General features: G+C 36.1%; 1 protein-coding gene across 2 annotated transcripts; it reads left to right on the top strand.

The window, feature by feature from the left end:
• The first annotated feature begins 2321 nt into the window (after nucleotides 1–2321).
• Nucleotides 2322–6518, top strand: LOC132185634 (caffeic acid 3-O-methyltransferase-like). 2 transcript variants are annotated; one of them, XM_059599394.1, is made up of 4 exons: nucleotides 2322–2987; nucleotides 3127–3440; nucleotides 5880–5944; nucleotides 6065–6518. In XM_059599394.1, exons 1-4 carry the CDS (start codon nucleotides 2584–2586, stop codon nucleotides 6359–6361), a joined length of 1080 nt encoding a protein of 359 aa, XP_059455377.1. In that variant the 5' UTR covers nucleotides 2322–2583; the 3' UTR covers nucleotides 6362–6518. The 2 variants fall into 2 exon arrangements, with proteins under 2 accessions (XP_059455377.1, XP_059455378.1); XM_059599395.1 differs by having other exon boundaries at nucleotides 6174–6369.
• The last annotated feature ends 5968 nt before the right edge of the window (nucleotides 6519–12486 follow it).

Raw genomic sequence — 12486 nt, 5'->3', positions numbered from 1 at the left:
GCCCAAGAAGATATTAAAAATACAAGAAAAAAAAATGAGGGTGAAAAAAAGCCAAAAAAAAAAGCCCAATTTTAAAAAAGCGGTTAGCGGGCGGTTATCTATTTCACTAACCGCTAACCGGCCACTAACCGCTAACCGTTAACCGCTAGGCAGTTAGCGGTTGCGGTTAGTGAAATTTACTAACCGCTAGGGCGGTTACGGTTAGCGGTTATTGCCACTAACCGCTAACCGTAACCGCCTTTGCACCCCTAGTGTAAATGTATTGTTGGACTCTACAACATAAATTTTCATACATTAGGAAAAAAATTAATGGGACAAAAGTGTAGGATAGGATATTCACATGGACTTAGAGTTTGGACAATAACTATAAAATAATTGGGCATGAGTTTATGAAGCTTATCATTCATTTTCAATTTCAATTAATAGGGATGGACAAAACAACTCGGATAGTATGCTTTGAGCAACCAAACATGTGGGCCACAAAGAAAAAAAATTGCACTATCATTCAGGACCACTTCTGATAAAGGAACAAACAAAGAATGGAGATACAATAAATAAATAAATAAATCACCCATACATACATGTGGCCACTAACAAACGGGAAATCGAAGACCACACGGGACCACTTCAGATAAAAAAAAAACTAACAAACTTTATCGCAAAAATGAACTACCAAAATGTGGCTAATCAATGTGTGTGTGCGGTGTGTGTTTTTTTTTTAAAAAAAAACGTAAACGATACTTACAATGACACTGATCTTAAGTGAGGGCTACGACTTCAAGAGCAAGACCTTCAAAAGTTAGTGTAAGTATCATCCTTCAAGCGTGAGTTGGTAGTAGAGCCGTTCTAGGGTTTCACTTCTAGAAGATGAAAAGTGTAGGTTTAATGGATAGTTTGGTTATACAGTTACATTTATTGAGGGACTCGGATGAGTAGATTCCCTTTTGCTGAGGTATTTTAATCTTTCAATAGGAATGATAAGGGTATAAGCATCGTTTAACTGTTGAAGATATTTTCAAATCTTGAAACTTGTAACTGAAGGGCATAATGGTCGTTTAACACTCCAAAGTGAGGGCAAAAGTGGGAGACAAATTAATAAAACGGCATGTGAAGCGCACATGATAAGTTGACCGTTTGATTTAACAAGGTTGACTGACCGAATGGGAATTTTGGTAAGTAAATGATAGTTTGATGTGGTCAGATGGTGGGCATTGTAGTTTATGGGGGCATATTGACGGAGCATGATAGTTCATGGGGGTAAAAAAGTAATTACCCTTTTATTCTTCCAGATATAAACTATAATTCATAAGCTCATTTTGTACTTAAGTATAATCTTTGCTTACTAAGTCGTAGACTTACGCAGTAATTATGGTTTAGCAGGTTGGCCGTAATAAGGGTAAGAGAGCTTGTTAGGATGAAGATGTCAGACGAACAATTCACAATACTAGGTTTGACGGGTAATTTTAAATATATATGGTTGGTAGCTCCAAGTCAATGATTAATGATAATACTTGTATGCCTTATGGTTATAGAAATTTCAAATCGTGTATTTTTGCCTTCCACTCATATTTACTCTGAATTGTTAATGTGCGATTCCCTCAATCAATTAATAGTTAACTGTACTGGTGGAATTGTTAGTAACCCTACCAAGATAGGTTGAATTAACTAATCTAATTTTGGGGGTGTTACAGTAAAAACACACTCAATTGAATTATTATCGGATCAGAAAATTTATCTTATAACACTTTACAAAGTTTTATCATTCATAAGCCATCAAACTTGTTTATCTTTTGATTAGAAGACGCAAACGCTTAGGTTTGTTGTTACTAAGTCTTCCGTTACGTCACATACCGATTTTTGGGAATATGTGACTATTTTTTATGAATTAGGATTTTCTCCATTTCAAATGAATTGGTAGAGAGATATTTTTGTCCATTTAAAAAGTGAAAAGACAAAACTATTTCTTCCGACCACTATAACTAACTGGATATTATTTAGTTTATTTGAAATGGAGAGAATCATGTTTCATTTTTTATGGACCCGTCCATAAAGATGGTTTCCATTCCCATTGAGTGTCTGATTATTTGCCACGTTGTGGGATTGTAGCTCTGCAGTAGCTATTTTGGCCGGGGTAGATTGCTCTTAAAAGATTTTTCAGCTTTTTTAGTGAAAGAGAGAGTAAAATTAAATCTCGGCCGTTAAAATAAACTAAAAGAAAAAATCGGTAACTGTTTTTTTATTTTTTTAATTTTCAGCACCTAAATCAAATATTTTTATTAATTTGGTCCTACGGCTAGTTATTCCCTCTATCACCATGACTTTTAGCTGCTCAGCCGATAAATCCATCAATGTTGATCATTATTTTTGGCTGCTGATCAGGCAAAAAAGTCCAACGTTAAATGATGAGTTTTAGCGGCTCAGCCAAAATGTGCAGCGACGTTGATTACATTCATCAATAGGCATCCAGAAGTGGCCGGCAACTGGATGTCGCCCCGAGCACGGCAGTCTGCATTTTTGAACTACAAATACGGCAAACCTCAACACCCTGCCTGGAAAATCAAAGAAGCAAATTAATTACTAAATATGGCTTCCACAGAAAACTACAAAGAAGACGACAATGCATGTCTCTATGCCATGCACTTGTCCACCTCTCACATCTTTCCCATGGCATTGACCGCTGCTATTGAGCTCAACCTGTTCGACATAATTGCTAGTCGGGCAAACCAGGATGCTTACATGTCGCCCTCTGAGATTGCTTCTCAACTGCCAACAAAAAACCCAGATGCCCCTTTTCTGCTTGATCGCATGCTCCGTTTACTTGCAACCTACTCACTTCTTACTTGCTCTATGCGCACCTGCGAAGATGGCAGGGTTGAGAGACTCTATGGAGTATCACCGGCTGGCAAATTCTTTGCTCAAAATGGAGATGGCGGCCTCCTAAGTTCCATGGCATTACTTAATTCTCACCCAAACGTAGCAGAGGTTTGGTATGTACGTATATGCAACCATTGAACATACGCATTATTTAACAAAAACAGGAAAAATCCAAATGCAATATATATATTAATCTCACACTACATATATATCACCACTCAATCTGTTTTGGCATTCATTTTGTAATTATAGGCGACATCTTAAGGATGCTATTCTTGAAGAAGGTAATCTATATGAAAAGGTCCATGGGACGACCAATATCTTCGAATACATGGAAGCTGATCCAACATTAAACAAAATTTTTAACAAGGCTATGGCTGATCTCTCCGGAATATCGATGAAAAAAGTTCTTGAGACATACAAAGGATTTGAGGGAGTATCATTGCTGGTTGATGTTGCTGGGTGTACTGGAGCAGATCTCAACATGATCATTTCCAAGTACCCTTCCATTAGAGGCATCAACTTTGATTTGCCTCATATGATACAACATGCGCCATCTTATCCAGGTACTATAATACAATATTTGATAGCCATACCCCTATGTCCCCTTTCAATTTTAGGCTTATTTAGTGTGCAAGCTAAGATGATGAGATGTATAACTTTTTTTATTTTTATGATTGAGATAACTTTTACCCCCCCAAAAAAAAAATTATAGAAAGTACAAAATACTCTAGTGGGAACTTAGTTGCTAAAACAAACAAGAACAGATCAACTTATAGACCACAACAACTACTTTTTACATGTGTTGAAACTGACAAACCTAAGACAAAAACATGAGACTTCAAGTCTAATATTTAGAGAATATCGAGGCTGGTAATCTCCACTGGTTACACATCACTAAGGTTCTCAGCAATCTTCTTGAATCTACCTTTTGCAATAATATGAGCTCTAACTTCCCAAGAAATACATATTCTGTATCAAATTCTGCTCTAAATGCAACTGGATACCATGTTTAATAGCATTCATCTGCCCCCAAATATGATAAACCTGTAGATCGCCAAACCAACTAGCCCTCATGCTCTTAATCTTCAAAGCATTTAAGCCCCAAACTGGGCCGCCTCAATAGGTTAGCCATTTAGGCCATTGCCTAAAGCCCCCAAATTGAAGAGAAAAAAAGTCCTCAAGAAGTAGAAGGAGGCCACCCTAAATATTAGCCAATGAAAATTGTGAGTGCATTTTGTCTCTTCTCGTGAAGGAGTTTCGACACTTTATAGCCTATGTATTCTCTATCTATGACAATTTTGTATGTTGGCCATTCATTTCTATGCGTGTGAGAGATCTAGAGTCTAACAATAGAACCAAACAAAAACTTAATTAGTAAAACGAGATGAATGGATTTAAAAAAAAAAAAAAAAATTATAATATAGAAATTTAAATAAATACTACTTAATTAGTTTTTCTAAATAAAAGAAAGCTTCTTATATAAAATTATTGCCTTAGGCCTCAAAATTTATAGAACCGGTCCTAACCCCAAATAACTATGATGAATGACATATTCATGCAACTACTTTAAAGGCTGAAAAATCTTAGCACTTCCAACTCACTCCTAACCACTCATTCAACACCTTTACAATTCAAAAAATTACATCACACTACTCACTTAATTATTCAAAACAGAGAGGGGAATTCCCCATACAAAACAAAGAACCATATTCAACTCAAAATTATTAAAACCTTTCAAGCTTAGAAAACACTCTATTTTTTACATTCCATGAAATGGCCTTCATTATGCTTTCTTCAGACTTTATTTACCCTCCAAAAATTATACACTTGCTCCCATTACCAGCTTTCACATATTACTGCCCTTAATCCTTTCCTTTTTGCTTTTTAAATCCCCCATCCATAATTCTTTCCCAATGTGTTTCATCAGGAGCACCCTACATACATTTCCTCATTAATTCCCCTCTATGGTCTTTTAGTAAATCCACATTCAAAATAGAGGTGATCTCTACTCTCAATACAATTTCTTCAGAACACACATTTAAGGTCCCCTGTATATCCCCATTTCAACATCTTAACTCCGGTAGCCAGTCTCGATTTTTTATTGTCAACCAAAGTATAGAAGCTTGCTTTTGGAACTGCTCATGAAAGCCAAACATTTATCAAACATGCAACCATTGGTAATTTGAATCTAATTACTTCCCAAGTTTCAGAAGTATATTTACCTGATTTAGAGGGCATCTAAGAAGGTTTATCAAAATCACCAATCTAGATAGAAGGAATAAAACTCTGTATTCACACTAAATCTTCTGATCTTGCAGGCCTCCAAATTAACCCATTGTTTATCAACCAAAATACTAGAGAGTTTTGCATCAACATGACTTGTTGGATCGTACACAATAACTCTATGCCCAAATTTTTCGAACAGTACTCCTCTTGGGGGTGCCACCAATCATGCCAAAGAGAAAATGTTTCCCGATTCCCTAATTCGTAATGCAGAAAAACGATCTTGCAATCCTCCTAAGCTTCAGAATTTTCTTCCAACCCCAATAACTATTTGAAGAAAATGATCAATTGAGACTACAAAATTGAAATGCCTTTGTTCTATCCTCTGAGTTCTCCCCCTCCCCGCCTCCTTGCTTCATTCTCCTTCCCATCCTCCTTGTTCTACGCCCGATCTGATGGTGGTCGTGTTCCCTGTAATGGGTGTTTTCTGGTCCTGGGGTATGTATTCATAGTCAAATAGTCTGGCTTTGTGTTGGTTTGTGTTGGTTTAGTGAGGTTGTTTGTGCTTGTTTTGGCTTATCTGGTGTTTTTTTTCCCTCGAGCTGTGCATGTTTGGGATGTTAGGTGTTCTTGTTATTTTGTTGTGTCGATGGTTTTGGGGCTTAATGGCTGGTCTCCCCATTTTTTCTTTTCCCCATTAGTTTCATTTTAATAAATTACTTCTTATTTATCCTAAAATAATAAATAGATGTTGAAGAGCAAAGTCAAATTTTATGCAGGTATTGAGCATGTTGGAGGAGATATGTATGTAAGTGTTCCAACAGGTGACGCTATTATGATAAAGGTCAGTTAATGAACCATTTATGTGACATTTGAAAGAAGATTGGCATGGCTTTTAACTGCAAAAAAAAAAAACGAAGAGATCATGACCACCACTTTGCATGTTTCATGTATTATATTGTAGGCTACATGTCATAACTGGAGTGATGAACATTGCATAAATTTTTTAAAGAACTGCAATAAAGCACTACAACAAAATGGAAAGGTGATTATCATTGACCATGTAATGCCAGATGCACCTGAGTCAACTGATGGTGCTAAGTTTGTTTCTGCCACTGATAATATCATGCTTGTTAGCCTTGGAGGGAAGGAAAGAACTGCGAAGGAGTTCGAGGCCTTGAGCAAGAGTTCGGGATTTTCGGGCTTTCATGTTGACTGCCTTGTCTACAATGTTTGGGGAGTCATGGAACTTTACAAATAAGTCTCCAATTATTCTGCTTCTAGTTTCCTATAAATGTTTGGTATAAACATATGTGTCCTTGAAGTCTTGTATCTGATAGTAATGCATGGTGATAACTTGAATTTGAACTTTAATAAGATTCAATTATAAAAGAACAAATGAATAAATAAATTCTTGATACAGGAGATTGATATATTGGGGAATCTTTTTAGCGAACTCATAATATAGCATGTTGAAACACCACATAACCCAAAAGCTTAAGCCTATGAGTTTGGGTCCACCAATGCCATACTAACTACTCACACTTCTTACATATTTTCAATGTAGGGCTCTATCATTTTTACACTCACACATATATATTCGACAATCTCCCTTTTATGGGTGAGTTCATCATCACATTGCTATACTCCCCCTCAAACTGAAGCATTTTATCAATCTTATGGCCATGTCCAAGATTACTCATAGGCTATGTGGGTTTTACCTGCATCACGCACCTTTTTCCCTACTCCGTGAATTCTCATATTTTTTGCTCATTCTCTAGGGACCCTCGTTTATGTTCACAGCTTGCACACTTATTCTTACTCCAGAAACCTTTGCCCTTCACTCCAAGCACCTTTTGCCTGTGCATGTGCTTGCTCCTGCGCCACTCCACCATATTGCATACCACCATCGGCTCTGATACCATTTGTTAGGAAGATTGATACATTAGAGAGTTTTTATAGTGAGCCCATAATATAGTATGTTGAGACACCACATAACCCAAAAGCTTAAGCCTATGAGTTTGAGTCCATCAATGTTATATTAACTACTCATACTTCTTACGTTTGTGTGAAAAAAGAATTATTAATTTTTAAGAGCTTCAAACGCCTACCAATTCGAAGTTCCTTAATTTCAACTTCATCATATTATAAAATTGGAAAAAAATGAAAGTCCGTAGTTTATGGGGGTTTGGGATCCCTGGATCCTCCCAGATGTTAATTGATCTGCCAGCCCCATTAATAATCTTTCTGGCCTAGTGTAAAGATTTTTCTATCTTTCTATTTGTATAAAATGTAACGTATATGCTTTTAGAAATTGGACTGTGGAATGAAGGAAGTGTTTATGAGAAATGAATGATGTACTGGAATTAGAATGAATTAATGGGTAATTCGAGACACCCAATAATCTCCAAAGCAATACAAATGAGACAATCAAGTAATATATATATATATATATATATATATATATATATATATATATATATAATTTGAGCTAGTGACCTCTGCTTAATTAGGCGTGGCTCACAAGCTAACCCTTGGAGACAATCAAGTAATATAACCGTTAGGAAAATACAAATTTTTTTTTAAAAATGACCATTATGATAAGACAAATATTCAAAAATATGATCTTTAGAAAAATACAAACATTGAAAAATATAAATGTGAGATAAAGAATAAAAATAAAAATAAAATAAAATATATTTGGAAATGAATATTGAAATGGAATAGTAAAAATGAATAGTTAAAATGGTGAGGTGCTATGAGTGTTTTAAAATAGTTGACAGTTAAAATAGAAAAAATATAATTTTTAGCTATTTTGATGAATAAAATTTGATAAGACTGTTAATAATGCTCTTACACAGCTTACTTTCTGATTGTTTATATACACTTATAATCAATTTACAAGCTAATAACCCAACTAACCAACCCATCTAACGGCCCGCAATTCCGGCCCAAGTCCACTCTATTCTCCAACCCACACTTATCCTCAAAACGCCACGTATAATCAAAACGCAAGTCTTTCATTCAATTTTGCCACTTGCTATGTACCAAAAAAAAAAAAAAATAGAAGGTGACACGTCTGCCTTGGAAACACTCATCGTCAGACGACGCCTCAATCAACATGCCTTGACAGCTTCCCCTACCATGCACTTGAGTCTGTAATTGTTCCCACTAGGCTGAGGATTTACCCTTGAACTTGCATCTCCACTTCCCCTACCCAATCTAGGAAATCTTTGATGTGAAGATGCTCGTTGAAGGATTGAAGGTCAATCTTCATTCGGTACTCGTGAGACTTCACCCTACCGTAATCCTGGCGCACAGGTTGCTCTTCATAAACATCCCTATAGCCAGCGCCTCCATAGACATTTCCCATAAAGCCAGCGTCATGCACTCAGCCTCTAAAACACGCGCCTCCATGACCTGCACCTTTACGTCCTCCACCCCTTCGATCTGCTCTAACGTCTCATCCGAACACTCCTTTAGCAAAGTCTTCATTGTCACTGAAATCGTCATAAACCAGTGGCTGGTTTATGAGTGCAGGTCGTTGGTGATGAACAGGCCTCACTCGGATCCCATCAGCATCTTGGCATCATTGTCCGTGTGATTTCGAAGGAGACCCATTTGCATGCATTCCAACATCTCCTGCATGCAACTAGTGCATTTCTTGTTGTTCCATCTGTTCGAACTCCTAAAATTTGGCTCTCGAAGGAGCTTCCCTATCACGAGCAATGCGTTAAGGGGATCGTCACTATTGTACTAATTGGCCATGATCAGAATGATCAGAATAAAGCTTGCTCTAATAAAGCCTGCTCTAATACTAACTGATATAGAGGGACCAAACAATAAATCAACCCCACATGCTTAAAACCAATAAAACTCCGCAGAATGTTCGAAAAAAATTCCAACTTTTTACACAATCAGCCAACTCCAAGAGCACACTGCATGTCTATATGAAGAAACTGATATATATATTCATATCTTTTCCATGTGTAGTGCTGCTGCTAACAGGTTGTGCAACTTTTCTTGCGTTCATTTTATCATCAGAGGAGCAAAGTGGACATTTGGATGCTCCTGTGAAGTTGGCTGAAGGCAAAGGTGTAGTCCATGAAATTACTCCAACCACAACTAAATTCTTAATATTGTCTTCCATTTATTTTTATTTTTAACAGAGATTTTCGAATGAGAACTGATCGAGACTAATAGAAAGTTAGAAATTAACTTACTAAAAAAAAAAACAAAAAAGAAAAAAAAAAAAAGAAAAGAAAAGAAAAGAAAAGAAAGAGAGACATAAATTGAAAGAAAAGAAGAAAAAGAAGGCAACCCACTGCGGAGATGAAAAAACAAAAGAAGATTTATTTATTTATTTATTGTGTTCAATGTTTAGCATTGTGATTATAGGTTTTGTACTCCTAGGTATAAGTAGCTAATTTTCTAGTGAGGGCTATAGGTGAAACATAGTATTTTTAAACTATTTTATATGATTTTCATAAATTCACTAATTCATTGATCCACTTCTCAATGGAAAACAACAATCAACTCATTTTATTTTTGTGCATTATAATAGAAATTTTACTTGAGCGTTTACCATTCCCTATATATTTATTTCAGTCTTATCAAAAATTTATTACTTGCGATAGCTTATTCTTGAATTTGCAATCTTTTTGACACAGTGAACCACAACCGATTTAGGTGGTTATGCAGTTGCGGTTATTGGCAATTATTAATTGTTAGCAGTTGTTAATAATGATGATTAATAATCGCCTTGCTTGTACACTCTTATAGGACAAGTGGCTTTTAAAATATTTTTCCGTTGTTTTTAGTGAGTGGCCTTGTTAGTACCCAAAATATTCCGACCAAGATCGTATTCAATAGCCTCCTTCAGCAGTGTATCTTCCTCCGTCGTAAGCCTGCGATCCAATAATACACAACGCTTAGAGACTTGTTGGGCTGTTCCGACAAGAAATACGATGCCTAAGTTAGTATAATCTTCCTATGTATATGTAGTGGTGACTGATCCTAACATTATATATACTTCCTTGGCTTTTCAGGCCCTTCTTATTGGTTTTGGGGTACCGACCCTCCTCTCTATATGGGCCAGACTCTCCTTTTTTTCTTGTGTCTTGTATGTCACCTAGTGATGAAATCCCCAGAATCCGTCACTCCTATAAATGCAGACTGGTGGGAATTCCCACGCCTTGGTCATAAATGCGACCTTTCCTCAGCCCCTTCGTCATAAATGCGAGATGTCCTCTCAGAGTGAGTGTCGATAAGTCTTTAGATTGAGATCTCTTAAATTTTTTTTAAAATTTGAAATTTTAAAATTCATAAATATATATCAGTGGTTCATCTCATCTAAATTTTTAAAATAAATCATGTTTCAGTATTTAATGACAAAATTTAATGAGAAATCCATTCTTAAAGAATTCTTAAATGAGATAAATGATTGAAAATTCTATAGAATCTCAATGGGCCTTTATGCATCTTGGGATGCGATGCGGCACCCTAAATGCTGGAATCCATCCCTTTGAGGATCTTGTCTTTATCGTCCCATAAATGCGAAGGGTTCTCTAGGGGCCAAGGACAATCGTCTATTCTCTCAAATTCTCAATGGTCACCATGCTCGGGATCAAGGGCGAATTTGTTTCCCGAGTCTCTTCTTTGACGTTGTGTGCCTGTTATACCGTGTGGCCCTTGCCTGGGTCATAGACTCTTGTAGGCCTAGTTTGGGCCTCGTGAGCGTGGGCCCGAATGAGTTGAACCAGACCCAACAGACCTTTTTGTTAATTAGGTCCTGGCCTCGTAGTGTTTTGGCATTGATTTTGTTATAGGCCGGCTTCATCTTAAGGATGCTGTTCTTGAAGAAGGCAATCTATTTGGAAAGCTCCATGGGATCTCCATCTTTCAATACCCCTGAAAGCTAATCCAACATTGAACAAACTTTTTAACAAGGCTATGGCTGATCTCTCCGAAATAACCATGAAAAAAATTCTTGAGACATACAAAGGATTTGAGGGAATATCCTTGTTAGTTGATGTTGTTGGTGGCACTGGAGCAACCCTCAACATGATCATTTCCAAGTACCCTTCAATTAAAGGCATCAACTTTGATTTTCCTAATGTGATACAACATGCACCATTTTATCAGGTACCATCCGGGGTGGAACTAGAACGTTTAGTTTGGAGGACAAAATTAAAAAATAAAAAAAATAAAAAATAAAATAAAAAAAATTAGGGAGAAAAAAGTTAATTTTTAAAGTTATATTTAAATTTTTTTCAATTGTAGGCTTGTCTAGTGTGCATTGCTAAGACAATGAATGACATATTCACACAACTACTTTAAAAATCCAAAAGATTGTGACAAATAACTATATTAACAAAAATAAAAAATAAAACGAGTTGACTTATGCGCACTGTAAGTCTGTAATGTTACACTTCCTATGACACTATCCCAAAGAGTTAATCTCATTTGGGAAGATGAATTGTCCACACTGAATGAGTAGATTATAAAGATGATCATGTGTTCCAAGTTCCACAATATTGATTCGGTTAGGTTTTAGAAATTGGCTTCATTCTGTGATTAAAAGTTGGGTTTTAAAACTTTTCAACACCTTTATGTTTTGGTGTAAAAGTTTAATTTGCATTATCACCCCAAAAGAATTAATTAATTTGGAACTTCCTTGTAATCAACTATAAAGCCCAGTTTCACCTAATTAATAAGTAAGCAATGTGGAACTTAGCACTCATTATTGTCTTCTTCTTCTTCTTTTTTTATTTTTTATCACCACTCTATGTTGGTTTTTCATCTTCCCAATGTGAGATCGAATTGTTATATGTTATCTTTGTTTCTAAGCCAAGTATGCCAAAGATGTTGTAAAAAGGTTTAGGGCTTCTTAGGTTTTTACACAATTTTTCTAAATAGTCTTGCTTTGTGTCTGTTTATGTTGGTTTAGTGAGCTTCTTTGTGCTTGTTTTGGGTTATCTGGATTTTTCGAGCAGTTTAGGTTTGGAATGTTAGGTGGTCTTGTTGTTTTGCTGTGTCGATGGTTTTGGGGCTTAGTGGCTTGCTTGTCTCCCTTTTTCTTTATTTTCTGTTGGTTTATTTTAATGTTGAAGAGCAAGGTAAACTTTTTCTGCAGGTATCAAGCATGTTGGAGGAGATCATATGCATGTAAGTGTTCCAAAAGGAGACGCCATTATGATGAAGGTCAGTTCATTAACCATTATATGCATACATTATATAGTATATGGACTTGTAGCTGTCTAATCATATATATATATATATATATATAGATAGATAAAAGCCGAGTTTTGACGTAGAGAGTATTTAGAATTGCGACACGTGTCCAAGTTTTTAATATCTGAACCTTTTTTTTATTTTTACCTCTAG

This window comes from Corylus avellana, chromosome ca6 (genome assembly GCF_901000735.1).
Source record: "Corylus avellana chromosome ca6, CavTom2PMs-1.0".
In the NCBI taxonomy this organism is placed as follows: Eukaryota; Viridiplantae; Streptophyta; class Magnoliopsida; order Fagales; family Betulaceae; genus Corylus; species Corylus avellana.
This window is presented reverse-complemented; position numbering and strand designations above follow the sequence as displayed.

What these genes read in the sequence shown, in the direction of transcription:
- LOC132185634 (XM_059599394.1), top strand. Translation starts at nt 2,584, where the DNA reads ATGGCTTCCACAGAAAACTACAAAGAAGACGACAATGCATGTCTCTAT. An exon ending in CCAAACGTAGCAGAGGTTTG is followed by an intron (nt 2,988 to 3,126) that starts GTATGTACGTAT and finishes TTGTAATTATAG; the next exon opens with GCGACATCTTAAGGATGCTA. An exon ending in GTGACGCTATTATGATAAAG is followed by an intron (nt 5,945 to 6,064) that starts GTCAGTTAATGA and finishes ATTATATTGTAG; the next exon opens with GCTACATGTCATAACTGGAG.